The 27,717-nt window shown below is 43.1% G+C and overlaps 2 protein-coding genes across 2 annotated transcripts in view; one reads left to right on the top strand and one right to left on the bottom strand.

Moving 5' to 3' along the window:
• The first annotated feature begins 1,913 nt into the window (after positions 1–1,913).
• On the top strand, positions 1,914–18,379 carry GFRAL (GDNF family receptor alpha like). The gene is made up of 10 exons (XM_028722617.2): positions 1,914–2,076; positions 6,578–6,712; positions 9,700–9,849; positions 11,022–11,420; positions 13,308–13,358; positions 13,752–14,082; positions 15,471–15,724; positions 16,283–16,378; positions 16,747–16,828; positions 17,833–18,379. Exons 1-10 carry the CDS (start codon positions 2,055–2,057, stop codon positions 17,957–17,959), a joined length of 1,647 nt encoding a protein of 548 aa, XP_028578450.2. The 5' UTR covers positions 1,914–2,054; the 3' UTR covers positions 17,960–18,379.
• Positions 18,380–20,350: 1,971 nt separating this feature from the next.
• The window catches only part of HMGCLL1 (3-hydroxy-3-methylglutaryl-CoA lyase like 1), a 56,278-nt gene continuing 48,911 nt past the window's right edge, over positions 20,351–27,717 (bottom strand). Inside the window, exon 9 of the mRNA XM_028722618.2 lies at positions 20,351–26,478. Coding sequence (XP_028578451.2) covers positions 26,377–26,478 — 102 coding nt within the window. The 3' untranslated portion in view covers positions 20,351–26,376. The remainder of the gene's footprint in view (positions 26,479–27,717) is intronic.

The raw sequence follows: 27,717 nt of genomic DNA, 5'->3' as shown, positions 1-27,717 counted from the left end.
AAGCAAGGGGGAAGCATCATGATGGAAATCACATTAGGACCAATTTTGCCTCTACCAAGTTGTTCATAAAATAGCATAACTGAACCCTATATTAATATGGCCATACTAATTGATACTAATAGTGACATCATTTGTTGAATGTGATTCCAGTGTGGTGTAGTGGTTAGGAGCGGTAGATTCATAATCTGGGGAACTGGGTTCGCGTCTCTGCTCCTCCACATGCAGCTGCTGGGTGACCTTGGGCTAGTCACACTTCTCTGAAGTCTCTCAGCCCCACTCACCTCACAGAGTGTTTGTTGTGCGGCAGGAAGGGAAAGGAGAATGTTAGCCGCTTTGAGACTCCTTCAGGTAGTGATAAAGTGGGATATCAAATCCAAACTTCTTCTTCAAAAGGGCACCAGCCATATCAAGGAAGATATCTGCAGCAGAGGTGGATTTAGGAAAGCACGATTGGTTCTGACATGCTGGGCATCAAGTCTAGGGGGCGCTGCAGGGTGTACCAACTATGATGTAGTGAATTGAGCAAAAAGGGAGGTGAGAGGTCGTGTGGGTGCCGAATTTTGACCTTGCACAGGACACCACTGAAATCTGAAAGACTAAAGTCCACCCCATCTGCAGGCTTGGGAAAAATGGCAGAATTTTTTTAAAAAGGAGGGAGAGTCCTAAAAAGGGTGGGGGAACATACCCCAAAAGAGTTCAACAAGGGCCAAGCATGCTCAGTGCCAAACAATGCTGGTGGGACACACACAGAGAGGAATGGAAAACTGGGGAATGGTGTATTCTGGAAAAACTTGACAGCAAAGAGACTCAAAATGGAGCCCTGTATACAACTGCCACCCATCTCTAGGCTGACCAAAGTCTTAAGCCCAGGAGCCAGGCTTGAAATTCATTGCTTGAACAGGTTGGCTTCCATAGAGAAGTTTTGTGTCAGCCTCACTTTGCTTTCCCATTTCCAGAGCTGCCACTGACCATATGCAAGGCATATTCTATAGGACATCTGACTTCACGAGGAAGTCATCTGATGCCTCCCAACTTATTGAGATGAACAATGTGCCCAGATGGCTGCACTCAAGGAATCCAATCCTTTGCTCCAAGTTTTGTGCCATTCTCTCTCTTGGTCTTTTCTTCGTTTCCAAAGCCACAGCTGTAGGGCCATAGGGTCAGAACATCTGCTTTGCATGCAGTAGGTCCCAGGATCAATTTCCAACATCTGCAGGTAGGGCTTGGAGAGCCACTAAAACCCTGGAGAGCCACAGCTAGCCAGGATCAACATTTCTGAACTAGATAGTCCAATGGTCTGACCCCCATCCACTTCTCCTTATCTAATGCATTATACCTCCCTCTGTCTCACAGGTGGGCTCCTGCTACTCAGCTTCAGAAATGTTTGTGTCACTGTGAGCCCATCTTTATTGAGTTGTGCCCTCCTATTTTGGTATGCCCCACACAGCTAGAGCATGAACTCATCTTCTCATGTCACCAGGGTTTCCTGGGACCCCAGAGAAGCAGATCCTGCAGCATCTCCCAGGTTTTAAAGGTCCTTAGAAGGTACTTTGGAAAACAGCAACCACCCGCCTGCAGGTTTCCACCTGCAAGATTAGATTTTCCCTTTAGCTTTGAAGGAGTGGGAAGCCCAACCCCTCTAATAATGGTATCTTCAGAAGGAAATTCTTATCATCATTAACTTGGTATCACGACTGAACTATTGCCTCACCAGGCATTTGCTCAGAAGACTATAATTCATCTGGACTCGCAGGCAGCAAGGCAGTAAGCGACTGTCAGGGCAGCTTTTACTATACTCCGGAAATCTGCAACAGGTGTGAAATGGAGGGTTGGCTTTCCTATCTCTCTGGGATACTTAAAGCAAGCGAGAGCAGGGAGGGGAGTCCCACCACTCTTTCAGCGCCAAGGTGGACCAATCGCACGCAGCCGGGAGAGAGCTGTCCAGCGCGGCGTGGTGCTGAAACGACTCGGAGGTTTTGAGATTTCAGAGAGCATCAGGCGATAACCTGCAGCTTACTGTGCTCCGCATCAATAGCTCAGGACTGCCTTGCGCGATGAACTCCATTCTGTTGCTGGGTAAGTTCTGCAGAGTTCTTCCTCGTGGAACCCAATCGTATACACGCTTACTCTGAAGTAAGTCGCACTGTGTTCACTGGGGCTTGTTCTGAATTAAGTGTGCCTATAGGACCGCAGTCTCAGCTGCCTGTTGGAGGGCACAGCGTTGGACAGTGCATATGGTCCCTACCACTTACTGGACTGTTCCCTCCTTTTGTATGCGATATAAAGGATAGACTTTGTACTCACACATTTGCTATAAGTTAAACTTTATTTTCCTCCTTCTCTGCTCCTCTCCTATTCAAACATAATAAACTTGTTGTAATGGCAGCTGCTCTGTTTGCTTTTAGAAACTTTGCTTTTAGTCTTTGTGACTGTAAAGGGGAACTATTTTCTTTTAAAAATATATAAGCAATGTGCTAATTTAGAGCTCTGTGGTCCTCAGACGAAGGGAATAGAAATTTAATATATAAAATTGAAGAAATGAATATGATCAAATAAAGGTCTGTAGTGAGGAGGGCAGTTTCCCATCCCACCACAGCCCACTGTTCTTAGCATGAGCAATTTTGTTCAGTAGATTCAGATAGCCTATTATTATTATTATTATTATTATTATTATTATTATTATTTTCAATTTTATACATTTCAATAATTTTACAATAATTTCAACATTTCAAAACTTGACTTCCTTCCCCCTCTTTCTGCGGTTCCTTAAATTTTTAAAAATATTTTCTGCATATCCAAATTAACTTAATTTGCTCATTTATTCATCTACTATAAATATATACAATTATAAAACTGCAGGTTATTACAACAATCCTGCCAATGTGCCTATCTGTTTACAGTTTATTTGTAAATATTCAATAAACCATTTCCATTATTTTATAAAAAGTCTGTTTTCTAGTAAGTTTTGCCATTTCTGCATATTCCATAAGATTTTGTATACATTCTTCTTTTGCTGGGACTTTTTCTTCTTTCCATTTTTGGGCAAGTAACATTCTTGTCACTGTAGTCACATACATGAATAAATTTCTATACAGTTTAGGTAGTTCTGTCACTATAATTCCCAAAAGGAAGGCTTCTGGTCTTTTTACAAATGTTATTTTAAACATCTTTTTCAATTCATTATATATCATTTCCCAGTAAGCTTTAACCTTACTACAAGACCACCACATATGATAAAAAGAACCTTCTTGCTCTTTTGTCAATTAACTCAGTGTTAGGTACCATCGATATATCATTTTCATATAATTTTCTCTTAGACCATAAAGTAAAGTAAAGAGACCCCTGACCATTAGGACCAGTCATGACCGACTCTGGGGTTGCGGCATTCATCTCGCTTTATTGGCCGAGGGAGCCAGTGTACAGCTTCTGGGTCATGTGGCCAGCATGACTAAGCCACTTCTGGCGAACCAGAACAGCGCACGGAAACACCGTTTACCTTCCCGCTGGAGCAGTACCTATTTATCTACTTGCACTTTGACGTGCTTTTGAACTGCTAGGTGGGCAGGAGCAGGGACCGAGCAACGGGAGCTCATCCCGTCGCAGGGATTCGAACCGCCGACCTTCTGATCGGCAAGCCCTAGGCTCTGTGGTTTTACCCACAGCGCCACCCGTGTCCCCTCTTAGACCATAGCATGCTGTAAATTTTATATCCATATTCCACATCGTTCCCATGCTTCCACATCTATATTATGACCAATATCTATTGCCCAATGTATCATTGAGTCAGCTAGCCAGACTTTATCCCCAATTAAATTGACATTTGCAGTTACTAAGAAAATGTAATCGAAGTGAGATGACTGAAGGACCACATGGCTGTCACATGGCTGACCGGTCTCTATGACCATATTGCAGAGCAAAACTTCATTCAGATTTCTATTACCAGTGGGAATGTATTGTGTACTGGGAGGCAAAACTGTTTGTCTGACTCAGCCCATTCTGTCCCGTCTCTTTAGCAGTGTGTTGCTCCTTCTTTTGTGCCCAAGGTTACTAGTGCTCTGTGGAACATGGCTAATCCTTTAAATGCTCATGACGGTTGATGCTTCATGAGTCACGTGGCTTTCTTGTTCCCAGAGGCAATGTGTGATTCAAACATTCTTCATGCGCTCCTGGCATGAAGAGCAAGCTGTTGAAGAGCAGGTGCCAGCTTCACACTAAAATGCTATCTCTATGGTGGTACATATTTAATTTTATTTCATTGATTGCCAAGAGTGACACCTAGCCAATGTATTTAGGCTTGAGTGATGACCCGTTCCAGTCTGTAAGCAGTACAGTGACAGATCACCCTAAAGGTACTATGAAAGGTAACTTATCAAGTAGATCTGAAAAAGGGAGGTTTTGTTTAAACAAACACATGCTTGTTTGCTGAGTGGAATGTCTAAGTGCATGTCAGGCCACAAGAAAAGCTATTGTTACTACTGTTGACTTTTCCCTTTGACTTGAGGTAGGTAGGTGAGAGGAGGAACAGAGTAGCAGGCCTATAGGAAGCTGCAGAACAAGAATAAGATGTTCCCATAAAACCCACATTTTTCAATCCCATTATTTTTACTTATTAACTCTAAGCGTCTGAGGAAGAGGAAGAGATCCATTTCACACAGCTGTCTTTGTTGATTCCTGATGAAACTGCAATTGCACAATGACAGCTGAGAGAGTGGAGAAGTCAGATGGAACTGCTGGCTTCCTGCTGCTGTTGCCTGATGTAATAGCTAGTAGACCTGCACCTCAGCACTCAAAGTCCCATTGTTTGCAGTGGGACTTTTAAGAGTGCTGTCTGTGCAATGGATTATATCTGCTTCATCTCCCCAGGCACCAAAATCTTAATGGACATATTAACAGCAGAACCTTCCACATAGCTAGGCTTACTAAGGACATGAATTGCAAGCTGGTTTGAGCCCTAGCAAAGCTCATTTTAGAACCTGTGCTCTGTGCAAGTTAGCCTGGATGTATACAACATAACAAGACATGCATATATATATATATATATATATATATATATATATATATATATATATATATATATGCTTTCGTAGATTTTCACGGGTACAGGAATGCAGGTTTTGGTGTCCTCGGGTGTCTTCCCGTGTAAAAGTTGGGGTGTCTAGGCGACGTTTCGACGAGGTCTCACTCGTCATCTTCAGGCTGGTGCTTTCGGCTTCTTGTTACTGGAACAGAGCAGGATCTCAGTGTTTGAGTTCCTATAAATACTGTTGAGGAGGTGTGGTGTATAGCCTCCAATGTTCTGGGCCGAGAGGAAGTTCCCAGGCTAGTGTGCCTTTTCTTCTTTTGTTCCTTAATTGCTTGAGGGATATCTTGAGTGATTTCTTGAGTGATATCCTGAGTACCACTTAGGTGGGTCATTAGGTGTGGATTAGTTGCTAAAGCCTTTGTGTCTTGACCTTTTGAACTTTGTGAAGAGTTTTTCTGAGAAGATGGCTGTACTGCACTTAGTTGTGCTCTGGCTTGGCTTCGTGTATAGGGGCGAGCTGTGGTTTTGTGGCCTGTGCCAGCCAGATCTGTGTAGGGATTGCAGGGGGGTGCAGCATCCGGAGGTGCCACCATGGTTTGGCTACTGGATGGTGTCTGTAATTTATCTGTGGAGAGGGTCTGGGTTTGGGTCTGGTGTGGTTGATTGGTGATGGCGTTCTGTGTGCCTCTGGATCTGGTGTCAGTTTTTGTGGGGAGGGCTAATTTCCAGATGTCTGGCAAGCGGGATGTGTCGTCACGCTTGTTCATGTTGTGAGGGTGTTTCTCTATCTCGATGGCTTCCATGATTATTCTCTTGTGGTGATGTTCCATGTTAGAGAGCAATTTGGAATCTGCAAAATTAATTTCGTGTCCTGTTTCTTTCATGTGTTGGAAAAGAGAGGAAGTTTTTTCTTCTTTTTTGACGGCATTCTTGTGTTCTGCGATACGTGCATTTATTCGTCTGTTTGTTTGTCCAATGTACGTGGCTGGGCAGACTTTGCAGGGTATTTCATAGACCCCTTGGTTTTCCAACTGGATTTGAAACCCCAAGGATAAATATATATATATTCTGTATATGTGGCTTATCGTATATTGACATATTTAATTTTTTTCTTAATTCTTGATAGTCTGTTACTAGAATATGTCATTTTTTCCTGTATTGAAAATCCCTGTAAAATATGTTTTTAAAAAATAAATTAAAAAACAAAACTAATTATGCACACACGCACGTTTTTAAAGTCATGAGATTAAAAGTTTGCTCTAGAACCTCCCTTTGAAATAGTGAAGCTCAGACTGAAGCAAGTGCAGTGGTGATTGGAGTGAAGCACAGTATGGAGAAACACTTGCCAAAGGTGAAAGAGAAGAGAGCATTGTCTGCTTAGAAAAAAAGACTGAGTTCCTTGTTCCCTGATGGATCTAAACATGGGTATCTGAAATTCAGCATGGGTGACCTTGTGTATCTCCTTTACCCTTCCATGCTCTCTACAATAAAACATTGGGTAGAAATGCAAAGGATCCACTGCTTATCACCAAGGTTATATTATCTGTTTTGCAGTGCTGGTACTACATTCCATGCATGTAACTGCTTTCCAGACCTCCAAATGCCAAGAGCTGAGAGAGAGATGTGAAGCTGCAGGAAATGGATGTGAAAGTGTCTGGGCTTTGCTGGAAGAAGTTTGTTGCATTTCAGGTAACTACGGAGAAGCCATAGATTCTCTATGATTTCAGAGAAGCGGCATTCCTTGTCTAATCAGCTTCCTTTAAAACGAACGCTGAACTGAATTTTAAAAGGGAATTCTTCATTTCCCAGACATGTGGTAGGAGAACTCATTTCCTGTACCCCTATGGAGGTGGGCATCATCACCATAGACGGATGCATTCCATAGAAACACACCCTTCCATGTCTAATTCCACATTCATTGAAATTAATATGAAAGATCTTATAGACTGAGAGGTGCATGTGCCTGCCGGAGCTCCTCCTTACACAATGGATTGCTGGGCAGGTTGCTAAACTCTACATCTTTGCAACTGACTACATACTCAATGAAAACAGGAACTGGAATCTTAAATACAGTTATTAAGGAGAAAACGCCGTTGAATATGGGCTAATTCTGATCATACAAAAAAATGTTCAGGGGTGGAGAGAGATGGACAAAGGTGTGCAGATAGCCCCAGGGATGTGTTTCCATGAAAAAAAAGTTGTTAAAGCATTCCCTATACATTTTGTGAATATAGGCATCTCCCCAGTTAAGCAGGGGTTATGTTCCTGGGTATCATGTGTATACATGAAATCACACATAGTGGGGAACACCATCTAAAAAACCTGTAAATTCCCTCTAAACCTCTGGAAACCCTTTTAAAAAACCTTTAAAAACACTCTGCTTCGTTTCAAAATCCACCAAACTCCACTACAATCGCTCCCTCCAAACCTTTGTTCTCAATCTCCAAATTTCCATAGGCCCCAAAGGTCGGTGCAAAGGCTCCTGGGATTGCTAGTGGTTTTCCAGCTCTTTTCATGCCATTTTTACAGTTTTCCCATTATTTTCAAGCCCTTATTGCCCCCTTTTGCAGTTTACATTGATTGATTGATTTCCTGGTGCCACATGTATAGACACAGCCACGTGGGTGAGTGGGGAGATGCCTATTGTTGGGAAATTTATAAAAGGAGGCAAAAGGAATACAGAATTTCAGCAGGAAACTACGAGGCATGCACCTATTACAAATCAAACTGAGCCTGCAACACTTTTGCTGGCACAAATGGTTTCCAAGTAATGCATACAATTGCCCTGATAACACCATGAGCACAAGGAATAATGAATGTTCACCAAATAGACTATCTGGAGGGGCCGTTTGTTTGCAGTGGTTTGGAATTAAAAGCTTTGTAACAGAGTGTGATCATGCATAATTACTTTGTCAAAAAAATTGGGGGGGGGATCTAAGTGTTTTTAAGATGAGGATCCGTGGCTCTGATCCTGTGGGTTGCTCCTTAAGTTCAGTAATACATTTGAGACTCCATCTTTCCCCATCCCCACCCCAGAATATAGCTCTTGATTTTCTTCTGAACAATTTCCTTACACTTACTGACAGATATAACCTATAGTGTGTCAGACTTAGGTATTAGGTTAAGATATACAGCCAGTTTAAAGTTAATAGAATCTATACTAAATCCCCAAAGTAGTAGTATCTACAGTATAATATATACAAAGGGGAAATCTCATACTTTTTATTTGAGTGAATCTATGTTGCTAAGAGTTACTCTACTCAACAATAACAGGAAACTATTTTTTTTTAAAAAAAAATCCAACTCCTACATAAATGAAATTCTGGCATTTTAATTGAACAGCTGAATCAACAGACTGAATCAGCCTCATGAAACTTGTAAAAGAAATGTACACCAATTTAGCACATGTTCTAAACATGCACAGATTACATGAAAGTCTTGTGACTTTGATAACTGAATTCTCAGTAGCTGCTGATCTTTCTCCTGGAGGCCAGATGTTAACACAAAAAGTGAAAAGATAGGGGTGGGGTGGGTTGGCACTTATATTTTCAACAAGTCTCTGATTCTTAAAAAAAAAAAAGCAAAAACTAAAATGTCCCTTTCTTATTTTGATGAGCAAGTACATTTTACATCCTTTCCAAATGCAGCCAACAGGCCACAAAGCAAGTGATGCAGTATGAAACAGCATCTATCAGGATGGTGTCCATGACAAAGAGTGAGAAAACCACCACTTCATATGTTTGCCATCAGTAGTCACATAGTAAAATGGTCTTGAAAAACGTGAGAGTAAAATAAAAATCAGCAACCAGAATGTTCCACACTTCAGGTAATAGTGCAGCAACTTTTTTTTTTTTAAAAAAAAAAGTAATCCCTTTTAGATACACACAGGCACATTTACTGATGATTGGAAACTGTTGAGAAAATACTTAATGGAGAGTGTGTTTGATCAGCCACAGAAGAAGCACATATACATCCAGTGGCGTAGCGTGGGGGGTGCAGGGGGGGCCGGCCGCACCGGGCGCAACATCTGGGGTTAGGGCAAATCCACAGGTTAGGGGGCGCAAATCCACGGGTTAGGGGGCGCAAATCCACGGGTTAGGGGGCGAAAATTACTTGCCTTGCCCCGGGTTCTGACAACCCACGCTACGCCACTGTATACATCGTTCCACTTCCCAGTTCAGCAGACAGGACTGAACCTGCAGAGAGCCCTTTCTTAAAAGCTACACCCAAGGAATATGCTAGCCCAGAAGTGGAGTGTGGGGTTGGATCAATAGGATTTTAACTTTGAAAAAAGAAAATAGGGGCATCTACACGTACGTACTCACAGGCTGTTGGAGTGTTCTTATTTTGTGGTGGTCTAGTGTTTTATAGACTAGAGATGACTTCATCCAGTGAAATGGTACCTAGTCCATGAAAGCTTTTGAGCCACTCGAATTTCAAGCCTTTAAGGTGCTACGGGATTCCTTTCATACAAACTACTTAATACCGTAGTTTATATTGGGTCGCGATGTTTACTCCCGCTAGACCCATTGAAGTGAATGCCCATGACTAATCAGGTCCATTCGTTTCAATGGGTCTACTCCGAGTAAAAGTTAGTTGAAAAGGTGGGATATTAATAAATAAATATAATAACATTAATGAAAGTATTAAGACTCATTCTTGCGTTTGAAATCCAGGCAACAACTACACAGTAAAAGATTCGACCAACTGTAATAAAACAGTCAAGTTCTTAGTTGACCAGTTCCCAGAATTTAAAGACTGCACCTGCACTAACGACAACTGCAGCACTACAGCGTTGCTTGGCAAGCAATGTTTTGGGAATAAAGGTAACAGATTATTTTCTTCTCTAGAACAAAATAATGCAGTGTAATCATGGCCCTGATAAGGCTATTAGCAGCTGCTAGAAATGGGAGCCGTATGGTACTTCGAGGATCAGAGGCTCTCAGCCATTTGCTGGGGAATGATTGAGGGAGAGGTCATGTCTTGCTTGCATGATGGACATGGGCATCAGGGTTACCACTGGGGGAAGAAGGATGCTGGGCTAGAAAGATCTTTGGTCTGATGCAGCAGAGCTCTTGTTATGCTCTTACGTTCATTGTGGCTTAAAGGTTTAGCTTTGACAAACTATCAGATTCAAATATTATATGGATCTTTGACCTCTAATTGGGAGAGTGTGACTTTCCTAAGCAATTATAGTTGTCATCAGAGTCCAAAATTCAAGACAAATAAAGTACCATTCAAATCCAGACAAAACCAGTGGATTATTCCCTTCTCCCCAAGAACCCCCCCCCCACAGCTTTTCAGGTTTTTCAGGGGGGCACAGGAAGCTGCAAGAGGGGAGAGGAGGGGAGGGGGACTTCCTTCCATGAACTTCCCTTAGGATCCAAGCCAATTCATCAACCATTTAAGACCAGCAATGAACCCTGCAAAATGACAAGGGTATGGACTCCAACTACCACCTTGATTAACATAAAAAGCAGAGAGGAAAAAACTAGTCTTCAATTAATGTTTGACGGAAGAAAAAGAGAGATCTAAGAGCACTCCTTGAGGCATAATTCCACCCTTGGGTGCTTCTGTAGGGAAGGTTCTATCCTGGATCAGCCTCACAAATAGGCAGAATGAGGTATTCACCTCAGGCAGCATATGCTTAAAAGTACAGTAAGGTCAGAGCCGTGTGTTTCACATGAACAGTCCTGCACTCCCATAGCTAGCCTGCTATCTTCAGGGGCAGTGCGGAGGACAGTGTCAAAAGTCAGATTCAGTTTCCAGTTTAGTTGGCTTTTTTGTAAATATCCTTCGCTTCAGGCAGCAAAATATCTTGGGATGGCCCTGGTACCATCCCAAATAATCATGGGGGGGGGAGGTATTTACAAAGCATAATTCATGTAGCTGCTCCTTTGCTTATCAGTTTTTACAATCAGCCTGATTGCATTTGAAAGATGCAGCCGCGAGCATGATCTATCCAACTGATTTTGCTCACAAATTCTCTTTTGCACAGGGAAATCGAAGCTTTACGCAAGCACAGATGTCCAGTTAGGATTCCTGCCACAGACAAAATTGCAAGAGACGGTGCACCCAGGCATGTTAGGAACCGACTGCGCGGTTGCAAAGGAAATATGCCGAGGAGATGACACCTGTTTCTTGCAGTACAAGAAATTCCAGAGAATGTGCAGAACCAAAGTAGCAAACTGTAGCCTCCGTGTGGTGGTACAGCAATGCCTCACAGCATGGAAGGAGTTAAGGAGAACAGTCCTGGGGAGCTGCATATGCCCAGAACCACTGCATAAAAGATGCACTAAAATATGGAAGCATATATTTAACAACACATGCGTACAATACACCCAGGAATACCAAGCCTCTGCCATTCAGGAGGAAACCTATGCAGGCTTCGATGCAGGTAAATGATGAAGAGTCATCTCTTCAATAACACCAGTTCAAAGATACTGTTCCTAGCAACCTTGAAATGAATAGGTGTGATGGCACAAAGCGCCACTTTTTACATTTTAATTAAAAAACAAATGCAGAAAAACTGGTGGTGGGTTGGGTTGGGGTTCTCCCTGTTGACACCACTGCTCACAAATCCAAGCCCAAAGTTATCATGCTTATACGGAGTCCCAGTGACCTCTGTGTGCATTGCTTACAGGTTCTCATGCATAAGACTGGACTGTTGAAATCGACGGGACTTGCTTCTGTGCAAATATGTGTCAAGGTGTGGCATCACAACTAACTTCTGCTGCATTGTTCTCAAGGTCTTCCATGCAGGATCAAACATAGTCAGCCACAATGTGGCAGGAAACACCCTAGAATCCTACAAGAGATGTAGAGATGGCCACTCACTTGGACAGGAATAGACACATCCATGGAGGATAGGAAGATCAGGAGCTACGAGCTGTGAAGTCTATGTTCCGCCTCCAGTGTTGGAGGATGTAACCAAGTGGATTGGTTACATTTTCCTTCAAAATTATAGGAAGGGCTTTGTATGCCAGCTTCCTTCATTTGGTGCAAGTACTATTTTATTTTCGGTATAAACAGGACTCTGTTTTTGCACCTACAGACACACAAATGCACACCAAAGGTTCCTGTTTCCAAAAAGGACAAAGGGGTAGTCTGATCTCTCCAGCACTTAAAATTGCTCTCCAAGATGTGGAGGGAAGGAAAAGGGAAAACCTGGACATTCTGGGGTCAAATCAGAAACCAAGATGGCTGCTGTAACTCTGGGACTGACCCTGGAAAATTGGGACACTTCGAGGGTATGTCACAGGCAACTGGTTGGGCATGGATAGAACAGATTGCAGGAACAGACTGGTCTTTGGCCCGATGCAGAAGGGCTTTTCTCATGTTCTTGCGTTAATCCATTCTTTTTATAGATAATGGTTGTTGCCTCAGCTAGATACCTCCTCAAATAACCATTGAATCTTGACTGTGTACCTAAGCCCAAAGACAGAGAGTTATTTGCTTTCCCTCTGTTTTTAATTCTACGTTGCTGTAGCTCGCTGTAACTCAAACATCATTTACTCAGTTATGTTGTTACTCCTATGTTTGGATTTCTTCTAGGCAATTCAGATAAAATTGAAGCTGATGTATAAATGCTAAGAGGAAACAGCAGGTGCAGGAGTCAGCAATTGACATGAACAACACTTGTCCCAACACTTGCAGCTGTTGCATTATGCAATCAGTGCATGTGAGTCAATGTCAGACAACGCTTTAAATTCATATGGTTTGCATCTATTCTCCTGCCCTGTTCACTGAATCAGGAGCTATGGCAAGCTACAGTTCCCATCCATCCCAATGGCAATGCTCAGAAGTGTTTAGCCTTTAAAAATGAAATATAAAAGGCCTCATCTGACCATGCAAACAAGATGGACAAAGATGGTAGTGAGATCATCTTTGCTGCCACCAGCAGAAACCAGTAGGTAACAGTCTGGTGTCTGCAGTCTATGGAGGACCCCACCCCATCCATGGGTCCTATCAGCTGTCTGAATATACCGATTACTGACACCAAGCCTGGTGAAATGGTAAGGTTGATGTTACTCTGTGCTCCACACTCCAACGTTGTCTTTGGCTATTGGGGTTGATGGAAGCTGGAGTCAAACAACATCTAGAGCACCAAATGAGCCCCACCTTTGCTCTAAACTAGGAATGCCTCTGCTAAAGGCCATCAAATAACCTGATCATCATTTTTTTTTCTTAGCATTGTGTTTCATTGCAAACTGCTGCTTCCATTTCAAATCTACAATTAATTTACAACATGTAATCTGTATAATATGTATCTCCTTCGTTGTAGATCACCTGAAAATAAAATCACAGTGGAAGTCATCGTCTCTTTCAAACTATGGTAAACAGTAGCCTACTTTTTAAACGTTTCTATACCCTGTATCGATTTCAACTTTGTGGCCCACATAAATTATGAGTAATCCAGCTTCCTGACCCCGTGCAGAATGAGACACTGCAAGCTCATTGCAAGAGCTGGAAATAGTGATGGCCTAGGGAAAGTTACAAGGGCTAAACTGAGAGGTCTGGAGGGCCATATTAAGCCCCCGGGCCTGAAGTTCGCCACCTCAATGTATGGGGTGTTTTTTTCAGAAAATGCAAATAGAAATGGGTTGCCTATGGTAGAGTGACCGCCATGTCACAAATTCAAGGGAGAGTTTGAGAACTGTTGTGCTTTCAAAATCACTCCTCGTACCCCTATCTCTATCGTCTTGTGATCACTTTGCTGTTTCCTCAGAATACAAACACCTGCGCTCCTGCTTCCAAGTCAAAGTGGACTGTGTCAATGACGGAGTCTGTAACAGACAACTATCTCGCTACCTTCAAGCCTGCCAAGCTAATGCGACACAGTGCAATTGGAATCGATGCCAAGCGGCTCTGCGGTCCTTCTATGAAAACATGCCTTTGAACGTAGCCCTGGTGTTGACCTTTTGTGATTGCATGCCGTCAGATGAAAACTGCCACCAAGCCAAGGAATTCCTTCATGGCACAGTGTGTGGAGTCAATATGGTCCCAGCTCCTTCATGCCTCAGTGTAATTGACACATGCCAAAGAAACGAGATCTGCCGGTAAGTGGAAATACACATTTTTGGTTGACTGCTGGCACATGTGTGTTTAATATAAAAATGCACAAGGAACCCAAGATGATCTCTTATTTATTTGCTCATTCACAATGCAGCAAATAATGTTTGCTTTCCAACCTACACCACAAGCAAAAGCTGTAAGAGGGTTTTTCTGTGATTTACGCCTTCCTCCTAACCATCTCTGTCATTCAGGAAATTCATATAGATCTTTTGCAGGACATGGACATTTTAACTGTTCTTGAATGTGCACCCTATAATCCAATCACTGCAAGGTGGTCTAACTGGCAGATAATGCACTTTATCTAGGCTGGGCATGGGACTTGGTGTTTTTTAATAGCATTTTCATCCTGGTCCTGGAGATGCTCAGAGGAGTAAAGGATTTGGGATCTTAGCAGGGGCTTCAGAAGGCTGATACACTCTTCCCTGCTGCTGATACCTCTCCAGCTGTTCCTGTTGCCTCTCCAATGACATAACTCTAGTGCTAAAGCACATGAGCACATCTACACAGATGTAAAAATAATCAATATGCATAATTTGACATAGAGGTCATACAGATTAACACTGAAAACACTGCAGGCATATAAAGCCATAGAAGATGACAGGACTGGGCCACCAGTAGCAGACAGGACTATTCAAGGTCTAAAAGTTCTAGGCTTGCATTGAGAGCAGAGTTAGGGTCAAGTTACAGCTTATTATGTGCCATTCACCCAGCAATGTCTCTTGTTTATCTTCGATTTTGAAGATCATAGCACATGGAGGCGGGGGAGATGTTAAACCCACCTCCCCAGCTTCAACTTCCCAAACATTGCTCCCCATTGAGGGTATGAGGCTTTAGGGTATGAACATGTGCAAGCTATATGTCCCTTGTTTTGTCACTTACAAGAAATTCTTCATTTTTCTTTCATTTTGTTATTTGCTAATCTACCCTTCAGCTCTCCCTGAATTATACATGAAAGGGAATAAAGGTAAAGGTAAAGGGACCCCTGACCATTATGTCCAGTTGCGAACGACTCTGGGGTTGCGGCGCTCATCTCACTTTATTGGTCGAGGAAGCCAGCGTACAGCTTCCGGGTCATGTGGCCAGCATGACTAAGCCGCTTCTGGAGAACCAGAGCAGCACACAGAAAAGCCGTTTACCTTCCCGCTGGAGCGGTACCTATTTATCTACTTGCACTTTGACATGCTTTTGAACTGCTAAGTTGGCAGGAGCAGGAACCGAGCAATGGGAGCTCACCCAGTCGCGGGGATTCGAACCTCTGACCTTCTGACCAGCAAGCCCTAGGCTCTGTGGTTTAGAGCACAGCGCCACCCGTGTCCCAGATGAAAGGGAATACCAGGAAGAATAAAATGCATACACATTTCTCTTTCCACAGGGCCAAGTATGAAGCATTTACATCTAAGTGTTTAAAACCCTTTGCCCGACAATGCCTTGAAGATAAAGCTTGTTTCGAATCTTTGGATGCAAATGATCTGATGTGTTCTGACAGTGATGAGTGCCGAGCTGCTTATGTCGGAATGTGGGGGTCTGTCCTTCGAGGAGTGGAGTGTACCTGTGACACAACGCCACTAGCTAAGCAGACTGCATGCAAGTGGTTCCATCATATCCTCCACAGCAAATACTGCTTCAGTAAGTTGAAGGAGCACCTCTCTCTTAATCAACCTGCCCAGGCCTTACAATTTGCCTTGTACCTTTGCCAGGAGGTCCCATTATGTGGGAACGAATGAATGAGTCAACCAGTTAACCATTTGCAGCTTAAAGTTTGCTTCATCTGCTAACAGGGGAAAAAAGATTCCTGTTTTTTAATGACCTTATGATAAAATGGGAATTCTAGCAAAATTGGCACCAGGCACACACAAAAGCAAGGCATCAGTAGGTTTAGAGGATTCTCAAGAGTTGCAGAAGTACACAAAACATTTAAGGGGAAAAAACTCTACAAGAATTTGTGTTTTTTTAATTACCCAATGGGGACTGAAGATGCTCAGTTGGCACAGGTTACTGGCTGGCTGTTGTGGCAGTGGGCAAAGGGACAGAAATCTGAGAGGAGGTGGAATGAAGTATCCTGAAAAAGGGCCCAGATGACAGGGTGGGATCCTGGACAGAAGCACTTCACAATCCAGCGTTTTGTTGCAGGCCCTTCTGGCTTTTACACAATTGCTCTCTTTTTATATCCTCTTCTATTTACAGCTCAGATATCAGGTGGAAAAGCTGACCTTTACTCATCACGTATGGTTCTACCTGGAAAAATACTTCCTGTAACTGGAGAACGGTCTTCATTGTACAGTAAGTTTGGCTTTTTAAAAAAAGAATGAAAAAGCTCCCATCAAGGTCATTGGAGAGCCACAATGTTATGAGAGGCATAGGCTCCCACAAAACAAAACAAAAAAAAGCACCAATCAAAGGGTCAAGGAAAGGAATCAAACCAAACTTTTAAATATTATTATTAAGAATCCTAGAAGCAAACTTAACATAGAAACCTCCTTCAGGGATAGTTGTTAGAAGCCGAAAGAAAAAATGAAATATGGTGATCGAGACCCTAGGAGATATTAAGCTGAGGACATTGAATATTTGGTTTTAATTTGTACTATAGTGACTGCATAAAATACTCTTTGATCAATGTTTTAATTCTGTTTCCATAATTTAATTTTTAGCGGACACAATCATTATAATGATATACACCTCTTGCATAATCTTGGTGCTGGCGATAATCCTGCTGACTTTGTTAAAGACCAGGTAATTGCAATGTTTGTGTGGGGAATGCAGGGCTTCGCAGGAAATGTGTGAGAACGTCCTGTTTCCATAGTGTGTACCTTCTGAATCCTGCGGAACCCTTTTCCTGTTTGGTTCCAAGACAAACAGAGAGTTTCACGATTGCCAGTAAAACAGAAAAGACACATGAGGAATGCACATGAACTGAATGAGAAATGAAATTAATTGTGTACTGCGTGTTATTTTATACTGTAAAATAAAGTTCAGAACCATAAAACAGCCCCCCCCCCATGCCGTGTGGAATGCAAGAGAACATGGGTATAGCCAGGATTTATGTTGGGGGTGGGAGCTGGACACCCACCTATCCTGTTGCAGAACCAAGCTACCTGCAATGCGATTGGTCAGTTTGTGGAAGCCATGCCTATCGCTCAGTTGGGTTGCCAATTGCATCGCCAGAATATGGCACAACATCATCCAAGTGACCTCAGCAAGCATTTCTAGTTCAAATATTCTGATTATTTCTATTTATTTACTTGATTGGGGGGCAGCTGCCTTCCACCCCAGCTACACCCATGCAAGAGAGAAAATTGGGTGACATAAAGAATATTTATGCAATCCTTCAAGCTCCACCCATTTATGGCTTTGGCCCCACCCACCATAAGCATGTTTACTGACAGAAAAAGTGGCCCTCAGCAAATACAACCATTCTCCATACTCTAAAAAATAAAATAAAACAGCAGTTAAGGAGGAACACTTACAATTTATGACCTAAAAGACTCCAGCTGCCCTGAAACAGAAGGCGCACCATCCAGTTAATGTTCAGTGGATTTATTTCAATGACAGGCTGTTTGTTTAACTTTCTTCTGGGAATCAAAGGGAGCTCAAAGTGCTTAACTGTGACTGGGTCATACCCAACATTTACACAGCAAGTGATAATGGCTATTGATTTCGGTCAAGTAGATTGTGTCGCTCGTGTTTCATGGGTATAGAGAATGATGTTAATGCAACACACATGTGTTTGTTTTCAGAGCTTGCACAACTGTGTATCAGGCCAAGACTGTTTCGCCAGCCCATTTATCCGAGAAGCTCATGATGCCTCGACGACCGTGGATCACCGACTGCGTCGATAATGCTATTTCAGGCTCTTCTCATTAGCCAACCTGGTGCTCATATGCCATGAAATTTCTCTTCAGAGAATACATGGCCTGTAATACTGCTGTTCCACTTCAGCAAACACTGGGCAACTTACTACAAGAGAGGACACCACTGGAGTTGTAATTGCTTTATTTGCCTCAGTACTGTGTTGCTGTGTTGAATTTAAGATTGAGACATATGATATACTACACAATGACACGTTTGGCCATGACATGTTTCCAGCCCAGCATTTGCCATTCGCTGTGTTGAAAATTTCCTCTCCATTTTTTCAACCATTCTCGAGCAGTCAGTGAGGAAAGAAAATGCATTTGAAAATTATCACAGGGAAGAGAAAATGTCAGTGAAATTCTCATGGATAGGGTACAACATTAGGGTGTACCTCTATTGCTTTTGAGATGGCCAAGTCATATTGAAAGTGCCCTTTCACAAACCCCAGTTTATTAATACCTAGTTTATTAATACCTATGAGGGTTTTTACCTCTTTACCGTGACAAAGTCTATTGTCCATTAATATACAAAAAAGTATTTTGCCTGATCGCATCTCTTATTTGCTCATATTTGCAGCTCTAAGCTGAGAGAACGGGTCACATTTTAGTCCAATGCACAGAAAAACAAGTTGCAAAACTTACCAAACGTCAAAAACATACATATATCTACATTTGAGGCCCAGCCCAAATGAGCATTAGCCCTGCATGTATATCACATTGTAGCTGGAATGCAAATGCTAAAACCTAAATCCCAGGACTAAATCCTGCAACCCTGCTCCTTCCTGCACCTCAAGGAAATTTGAGAGGCGCAGCAGCAATTTCCCCCTGGTAATGCAATTTCCTAAGGTTTTAAGCTGGCATGCAAATAAACCATGGCATGAGGGTCCTTTTGGGTGGCCCAAGTCACCTTCTCACATCATACTAGTGGCATGGGAAGGAGTGGTACCACTGTGGTCTTCATATGGCTGGGCTAATTTTACTGCCCCTTTGCAGTTCTTCGTTTGATATGCTATTTCGTAAAAGCACTACAAATCTGCTCTGTCTCCTGCTGGGATTGTAACGAGGCCTTTCCAACCAGCAAACCTTTCTAAGCATTAGGACCCTTTCAAGTATTATGCTTTAACACTGGTGTGCAGAATCTCTTTTAGCAAATCTGCACCAGGATGCTTTTCGGATACAGGATATATGCTATCTCTGATCTAGGGGATTTCTCCCCTAATTCCCTCCTTCCACCACCTCTCCCGCTATGTACTGTCTGCTTGATCATTGGTTTGGCCAAACACCTCCTGACTGTCCTTTGTATCTATTCTACTAAAAGGGGAAAGGCTCCTTAATCTGAGATACAGGTTTACTTTGGGAAATAGTTGAAGCAGCAAAATACACTTCTTGTAGAGTTATTGAGTTTTCATTGGTGTAGGTTTTTTATTGCTATTAAAAATAAACAAAAGTGATGTTATAATGATGTATGAATTCATCTCACAAGAGCTGCTATGGGAGTGGTGGATCCTTTCTAGCTGTGGAAACAAAGACTAGACAAAGACATGCCAAATCTCTTCTAGCTGTGTAGCTCCATTGGCACAATCAAGTAAGGAGAAAGCAGACACTAGGCAGAAAGGCAGAACCCAAGAGTCAAAAGAGCAGAGAGGCAAGATTATCCATTGTGAAATTTTCCCTACAGGGTGGGGGACAAAAGAGACTTAGTATATCTAATGCTGGTGACAACTTAAAACTACAAACCCACTTAGAATACTATTTTGGCATTAAGCGCGCGCTCTCTCGCTCTCTCTCTTGTGTGTGTGTGCGTGTGACAGCTAGGGAAGATGTCATCAGAAGAAAATGACCAAAATGTGCTGAGTAGATCGCATTTTAAAACCACAGTGCAGCATCCCATGGACTTGTTCCATTAGTCCAAGGATTTACATTTGTGGAATGAAACCTTTCTTCCCTCTTCTCATCCCACAAGCACCCCATGCACGCCCCCAAATCAGCTCTGGAGGGTTGTATGAAAACCCAGAACATATTTAGGAGGCACGCACAGGAATAGGAGGGGGAGGGGAAGTTCTGTCAGGCAGCCCAAAGTGCATGTGCTGACAGAATGCGTGCATTATTCCACAGTAAAAATCTGTCTGAGGCTTTTTCTGTTTTGCTGCGAGGGAGGGGGGAAAGCACTCCCGCCAATAATTTGAGTACAGGTTTCCCACTGCAACACAGAACATGTTTCCTAGGAAGGTGGTGGACTCTCTTTCGTTGAGGTTTTTAAAGCAGAGGCTGGATATCCAGCTATCAGGAATATACCTGGACAGGCTTGGACTAGGTGGACTCTGAGATTATTTCCAACTCAATGATAAAGGTAACCTCGATTTTCCCATTCCGCTTAAATCAGCAACCAAGTTTGACACAGAAATGCTAATCAATCTTTATTCATTTATTGAAGCTGGCACCAGCCAGGAAGCTACAATGCTGTTGATTCCAATTGACAGTTTTCCCAACACTTAATTGCACTGTCAGTATCCACAGTGGAAAAATAAAGTCAAGAAGCCATTTAAATGGAAAATACAGCATCAACATTATTCAGAACACATGCCACATTTCTATTGATTCTGTGGCGAGACTGCTTTTTCTTTTTCCTCTAGATATACACAGAACATAGCTTGAGTAAGAATGCACTATTGCTGTAAACCAGTGTAAATTCACATTAGGAACCAGTTACGTAGGAAACTCTATATTCTACCCTGAAGTTCTTATAGGCTAAATAAATAGTCAAAGGTGCAACATGAATTTTCTGGAAAATGTGTAGTCATTGTACACTGAGTTCGCCTGTTGAGATCTTCAGATTGTACATGGCTATCTACTTTGTCACAGTTGTTTAGCTGATTCATGGAAATGGCAGCAAAACTGAGACACTGCTCTGAAGCAAGTAGTCAGTTGTTCTAGAAGAGTAGTCCTTTGACCTGATCTAGGGCCATGTTCACACTTGATGCATACTTGGGAGTTCCTACATGAGTGGTTTCCCCATTCACTTACGTTGAAAGTGACCAGCTCTGAGTGTGAATCTCTTTGTTTGCACATAGTTACCCGTCCATTGAAATGAAAGGGCAAGTTCTTGCAGAAGGAAGAGCATCGCCTTGAGTGCTAAAATTATGCAAGAGTTTGAAGGACCAGGACCTCTGCAGCTTTGTCTGTCTCTTTCATAACATAGGCCACAAATAACACAGTATGAACCATATGACAGCAGACATCTGAGTGACTTTTCCCTATCCAGCAGGGAAGAGCTGCACAGAAGTCTGCAATCTCCATATATTGCGCATGTTGGATTGTGGTGCTGCGGTATAAGGGCTCCTCCAGATAACCTGTTTATTGAGCATTCATCCTGATTTGCTTATGCAAAGGCTAGGCTATGTGTAGTCTTTGCTGGGCATTTGTTCTGATTGGTTTGGGTAGCGTTTACCCATCTTCCCATTAACTTGTCACACATTTTTTTGTGAGTGCAGAGGAGGGTGACCAATTGGGTATGTTTAGCAGAAAGAAAGAAAGAAAGAAAGAAAGAAAGAAAGAAAGAAAGAAAGAAAGAAAGAAAGAAAGCTGATCGCAGAAGAATTGATGCTTTTGAATTATGGTGCTGGAGAAGACTCTTGAGAGTCCCATGGAGATCAAACCTATCCATTCTGAACGAAATCAGGCCTGAGTGCTCACTGGAAGGACAGATCCTGAAGCTGAGGCTCCAATACTTTGGCCACCTCATGAGAAGAGAAGACTCCCTGGAAAAGACCCTGATGTTGGGAAAGATTGAGGGCACAAGGAGAAAGGGACGACAGAGGACGAGATGGTTGGACAGTGTTCTCGAAGCTACAAACATGAGTTTGACCAAACTGCAGGAGGCAGTGGAAAACAGGAGTGCCTGGCGTGCTCTGGTCCATGGGGTCACAAAGAGTCAGACATGACTAAATGACAGAAGAAGAAGAAGAGGAGGAGGAGGAGGAGGAAGCTGCTTGGAGAAGAGAAGACTGAGGTGGGTATCTTCAGATATCTGAAGGGCTGTCACAGGGAAGATGGAACAAGCTTGTTTTCTCCTGCTCTGGAAGTTGGGACCTGAACCAATGGATTCAAATTACAATGAGATTCCAATTAAACAGTAAGGAGAACTTTCTAAGAAGAGCTATTCAATAGTGGAGCAGGCTCCCTCAGAAGATGGTGGATTATTCATTCATTTATTTTATTGAATTTATAGCCTGCCCTTCCTCTCAAATGACACAGGTCAGTGGGCATAGGCCTGCAGCCTTGGAAATCCTATTTAAATAATAATGCTAGCTAGTTATTTAGCTTGGTGTGCAGGGGAGACAAAGACATGAGGTGGAAACAAATATTAGAGCTTAAGAGACTCAAATGATAAGAGAAACAGGCCCAGCTCCAGGACTGAGGGGGCTCAGGACAGAGTGGATCCCCTCCTGCCTTGTATTGGTAGCAGGCAGCATTCTGAATTTGTGCTGGTGGCCATTTTAACTTCCCAAAATGGCTGGGTCGTTATGTTGCATCAAGTGCGCTGCAGGAAGTTAAAATGGAGTCCTCCCCTCCCGGTACAAGGGGTCAGGGTTGGCATCACCAGCACAGAAATGGATCCTGGCAGCTGCCTAAAGGCACCATGTGCTGAAATCAGGTCTGCTGGGAGCTTTTTCTAAAACAGGTTGGATGAACATATTTTGAATTGGCCAAAACAGCAGAGAGAAGAAATCGATCTCCCCAGTTACATAAAACAGCTCCATCCGTTGTGAGTCATTACCCATAAAAGCTGATGGAAGAAGTCATTTTTTGGAAAAAAAGCAATCAGAGCTAAATGTACCCTCTCAGTATGGCTTATTACAGTCCAATAATGTCAACACTAAATGGAAAGACAAGCAGATATTAACGCTTTTATGTGCAGGTGGGTCACCGGTAGGTAATGATTGTACTATTTTGTAATATTATCAGGCTTTCTCCTTGTGTTCTTTTTGATTCCTAAGATAAAAGTCTATATACTGGTGCAAGGAAATAACAGATGCATTCAGTGAGATATGCTACAACTTTTCACATGACTTAGTAGTCAAAGAATGGTATAATAAATCAAAACTTTTGTTTGTACTCCTGGGGTGCACAAATGCGAAGCAGCTTGTTGTACGTTGGCTGAAATAATTCGAGTGGTGCTCAGTTGTAAATAGACTTTACAATTCCTTGTTCATTATATCTGACTGACACTGTTTCTCAGGTGAACCAATAATTCCAAATGAAGAACACTTTTTGACAGAAAAAGAACCAAATTAAAATACGTAGAGATGAACAATTATCCAATCTTCTATTAAGCAGAGCACTATGAAATATCTTAGGGGCATTTGGTTTTGTTTTATTTTACCTTTACAAATATAATTTGAATCAATGCAAATATTAACTGATTCTTAGGAGAGTTGTTTGGAAAAGATAATTTTACCAGATATCATCTGTTCATGATGATAATGGTGGCAATGAGCTACTTCGCCCTCCTCTGCCTGAAGGTGGGTTGCTGTCAGCTCTGAAACTTTTTTTGCCCCTCACTGGCAGATAGCAGTCCCCTCAAGTAGGCAGAGCACATCACCTGCAGGAGAGGCAAGGCAAGCCCGCCTTCTCGCCTTGCCCACTTGCACTATCATTTGCTGAGACTTCAGTGCCACCTCTCCAGATTGCCTGGGAGAAGTTGGGACGAACATGTTGGCAGAAGAGGAAATGGGCAGGGAAGTAGAGTGCTGTGGCGTTTTATGTAGGCTAACACAAAATGTTAAGTGCTAGTCTTCAACACAATATATGCAAATGTTTTCTGATGTCCCAGGGAATTTCTGGTTCGCCTCCTTTGCCTCCCAGGCCCCGTTTTTGACCCCAGGCAGGGGTATGATATACTCCCTGCACCACCTATCCTGGTCCCTGTCCCAAAGCACACATCATGATTAATGCTCAATAAAAAGGACATCCAGAGGGCTAAGAAAAACACTTCTACTGAACAAAAGTCTGCACTGTAAAAAGTACTGAGTTTTGGGGGTTCAAAAAGATTAAAACTAGACTGTATTACGTTCTATTATCTTTCAAGTGGCTTTCACTGATTTATATATGATTGTGCAGTTTCTTTGATTGCACTCAAATGCACCCCACTGTAATATTCATCTTACAAAAGTCCACAAAAGGGGAAGTCTTGAATGGTTAGGATAGTTAAGAGGCACTTTCTTGACCCAACAGTGGATTTATGCTAGGTAAAAATGACAGATTAGCAGCCATTGTTAGTCGCAGAGTAGACCCACTGAAATCAGTGGACTGAAGTCCATTGTGGTTTTAATGGGTCTACTCTATGAATATGACCTTGTTGGATATCACCTACAATGTGCATAAATGCAAATTTTCCCCCCAGCAAAAAAAAAATACTATGGGGACATTTCCGTTTGCTCAAGGCGGGTGGCAAATAGCAGCTGATGGGGGGGCCGCAGTGGGTGCAAAGGGTTAAAGTTAAACCACATTCCCAAACCAAGTTGTGGCTGAAATTAACATTGCACAACTGCAAATTATGTGACTAACATAACATCTAGTTTGGCCTGAATTGTGCAATGGAGTGATCCAACGAACACAGCTACCGTGCAACTTCCATTATTTCAATAAGCTTGCATACCAGCCGCTTACTCTCCTACCGAAAAGATGGAAATTGGACAGCAAGAAAGAAAAACAGATTGCAATGAATTTAGAGTATGTAACAACTATAGGAGGGCGCCATAAATTTGCAAAACATGGCAGGCTGCCATCCCCTACAAATTCTTGGAACAAGATAAAGTCATTCATATACTTAACAGATGTCAACTATAGTAAAACATTGCAAAAATGCTACTCATAGCAAATCCGGGTTTGGCTCCCTGCTCGCAGCGTAATTGACTTGGCAAATGAAAAGAGGTAATCTGGAGTAATAAAATGTACAACAGCAAGACCACACACAACGATGGACCTCATTGACGGCTGCAAATATTTATACAACACTAAAATATTTGGCTTGATTAAGATGTAAGAATATACTTGCTATCTTTAGAACTCTGAAATCAGTTTTCGTCCAACGTGGATTGAAATAACAGTTGAAGATAGTGCAACTTGCGACCCGTCAAGCTACGTAAATTTCAACTCAACAAACCCCCTTGCTTTTGCCCGTCCAAGGCAGGCAACAAAGTCAACATCAATTTTCAAAGAGTGTCCAAATTGTTTTAAAGTACATGACTGCTGGCCTGGCAGTCAGCTTTAAAAATATGTAGCACACACACAGTTCCAGTGCTGGTCATTCTGTTCCTGACAGGCTTTCATGTGTCGCTATCACAATACATACATACATACATACATAATCAAAATCGTCATACTGGGCATGATCACAGCTGCTATCAAGGTTCAGCACAGCCTGGGCCCCTGCCGAACAACCATAACCCAGAAGAGGGTTCACCAAAAAGAGATGTTTCAACCTGCTCCCACTTTTGGCCATTGGAAACTGCTAATTTACCCACCCTTTCCCTCAGCCCAGAGGGAGCAAGCAAGCAAAAACTAGCTGTGCTGATAAAGGGGAGGAGGAGCTGCCACTTCCTGAATCCTCATTGGCTCTCTGCCTGACAAGCAAGCCGATGGCACCAAGGAAGAGGAAGAGGAGAAGGAGCAGTTGGTGACAATATTGGTGGAAGAGGAGTGCCCCCCCCCCACTAAATGTCTCACCCAAGGGCCCCCCAAAACCTGGAGCTGGTATTAAAGCATGGGGGATATTCCTTATGAAATACGATCCTTACGTGCTCAGAGCTGCCATTGATTATGTCTTAGAAGAAGCTTATGAGTCTCTCAAACGAAGGCTATTTAGTCAAAGCTTTCTACCTTTCTTGGTCAGGGTGCATGTCTTAAAGCAGGATGACACCAGAAACCACCCACCTACACAATTGTGGAAACAAACCTGTGGCTTCTTAAAGATGAGCATGTCTGACATTGGTTTTTGTGTTCCTCTCTACAAGAAACTCACCTCAAGGTGTGCTCAGATGAATACACAAGCATTTGGATTTTCCTCCTCACTCCTGTAAACCAACGTGCATGTCTTTACTGACCTCTCAAACACTTCCTTGAGGTGGCCCCACGGGCAGAGTGTTAACATCACTTCAGGAGCATGATGGGGGCCAATTCACAGAGGCCTTGCACTTGTAGCTGGGAAATTTCCAGGGGCCCAGAGAAAATATGGAGAGGGTTTCATCAGGTGACCAGGCCCAGGAACTTACACTGTGATCTTAATTTTTCTGCCGCCATGGACATACAATATTGACTATTCTGCACACCCCCCCCCAAATGGTTTGATTTGTCATATGCTATAGGTTTACCTTATGCAGCTATAAACAAGGTAGCGCATATTGACAGACAAATAGTTAACTTTACAGCTCAGCTACTGAAAGATGCTTGCGCAACTTTAGAATTTGTTTGCTTGTTCAAGGCAGTGCAGATGAAGTGACCGGCTTCCATAACTTTGAAAAGATTCACACCCTAAAAAAGAGACAAACAGACAGAGATTTTATGCCTAGTTATTCATTCTAATTGTGTGTGTGTGTGTGTGTGTGTGTGTGTGTACACACATGCATATGGGGGTGTTAGCAAACTCTACCCTAAGACTAAGATGGGTGAGCTGTTCAGAGAATCCAAAATGCAACTTACTTAATTCGGATTTAAGTTGGTATTCCATGCACACTTACACTCGGAGATGAATATCACTGAAACTGATGAGCTCATTTCTAAGTAACTGTGCTTAAGTGTGCAGTAAACACTCTAAAAATCTGGGAAACTTTGAAATCATGAAGGGATTGTCTTCTCATAGTGTCACAATTTTCTGAGATATGCTGTGTAGCAACTCATGAGAAGGCACCCTCCTGTCAGGGACTGGGCAGAGGAAGAATGGTGGAGACCACCTCCTCAGCCTGACCCTTCCAGAGAAGAAGAAGACAGTTCAGAATTACAACAGGCATTTGAGGGAGGTCACAGATCAGAGACAGATGAGGGGGAAAGTTGGGAAATAATGGGAGAGGAGGAAGAAGAAGCACCAGAGGGGGGACAGCTGATGGACACAGTGTGTGATGGCCTGGGAATCTGATTCAGAGGCTGAACCAGAGGAATCCCAGCCTGCACAGGAGTCCCCACCTCCAGGGCCGGCTGAGCCGGGGTAGGGGCTTGAATCTGAAGGCTCCTCACCTGTGCTGGATCCTCAGGAGCAGACACCAGCTTAATCCGCTCTGGCTCCAGAGGTGATGGAGGACCCATTGCCTGCAGGTGCTCCTCTCCCAGCCCTGTCAGGGGAAGGTGAGGTTGCCCCTGGGTCCAGTAACCCTCCAACCTCTCCTGAGCTGCAGAGGCTCAGGGCAGAGAGGCGGAGGGAACTAAGTTCTCTCAGGAGGAGTGCTCGACTTGTGGGCCGGGACCGCCCTAGGCCTCAGAGGAGATAAAGGCCAGTCAGCCCAATCCCCGGTTGCAGGAGCAACATCGTTGGTATCCTGTTCCTGCCGGCACCCTGACCTGCTCTCCTGAGTTCCTGACCATGCCCGACTCCTTGCTTTAGACCTTGCTTCGCCCCTGACGGACAGCCTCCTTACCCTCAATCTAGGACCGGACTTAGACCATGCTGCACGGGACCAGCACACAGTGTCTTTAGAAAGCATTCCAAACTCCCCCTCTCCCAGAAGCCGGCAGGCATTGAAAGTAGGAGAGCAGAGAGCTCAGAAGCAGAGGGCACTT

The sequence above is a fragment of the Podarcis muralis genome, chromosome 3 (assembly GCF_964188315.1).
Source record: "Podarcis muralis chromosome 3, rPodMur119.hap1.1, whole genome shotgun sequence".
NCBI lineage: Eukaryota > Metazoa > Chordata > Lepidosauria > Squamata > Lacertidae > Podarcis > Podarcis muralis.
The sequence above is the reverse complement of the archived record's forward strand: the minus strand, read 5'-3'. Positions and strand labels throughout refer to the sequence as shown.

What these genes read in the sequence shown, in the direction of transcription:
- GFRAL (XM_028722617.2), top strand. Translation starts at nt 2,055, where the DNA reads ATGAACTCCATTCTGTTGCTGG. An exon ending in CAAAGAAACGAGATCTGCCG is followed by an intron (nt 14,083 to 15,470) that starts GTAAGTGGAAAT and finishes CTCTTTCCACAG; the next exon opens with GGCCAAGTATGAAGCATTTA. An exon ending in AGAACGGTCTTCATTGTACA is followed by an intron (nt 16,379 to 16,746) that starts GTAAGTTTGGCT and finishes TTTAATTTTTAG; the next exon opens with CGGACACAATCATTATAATG.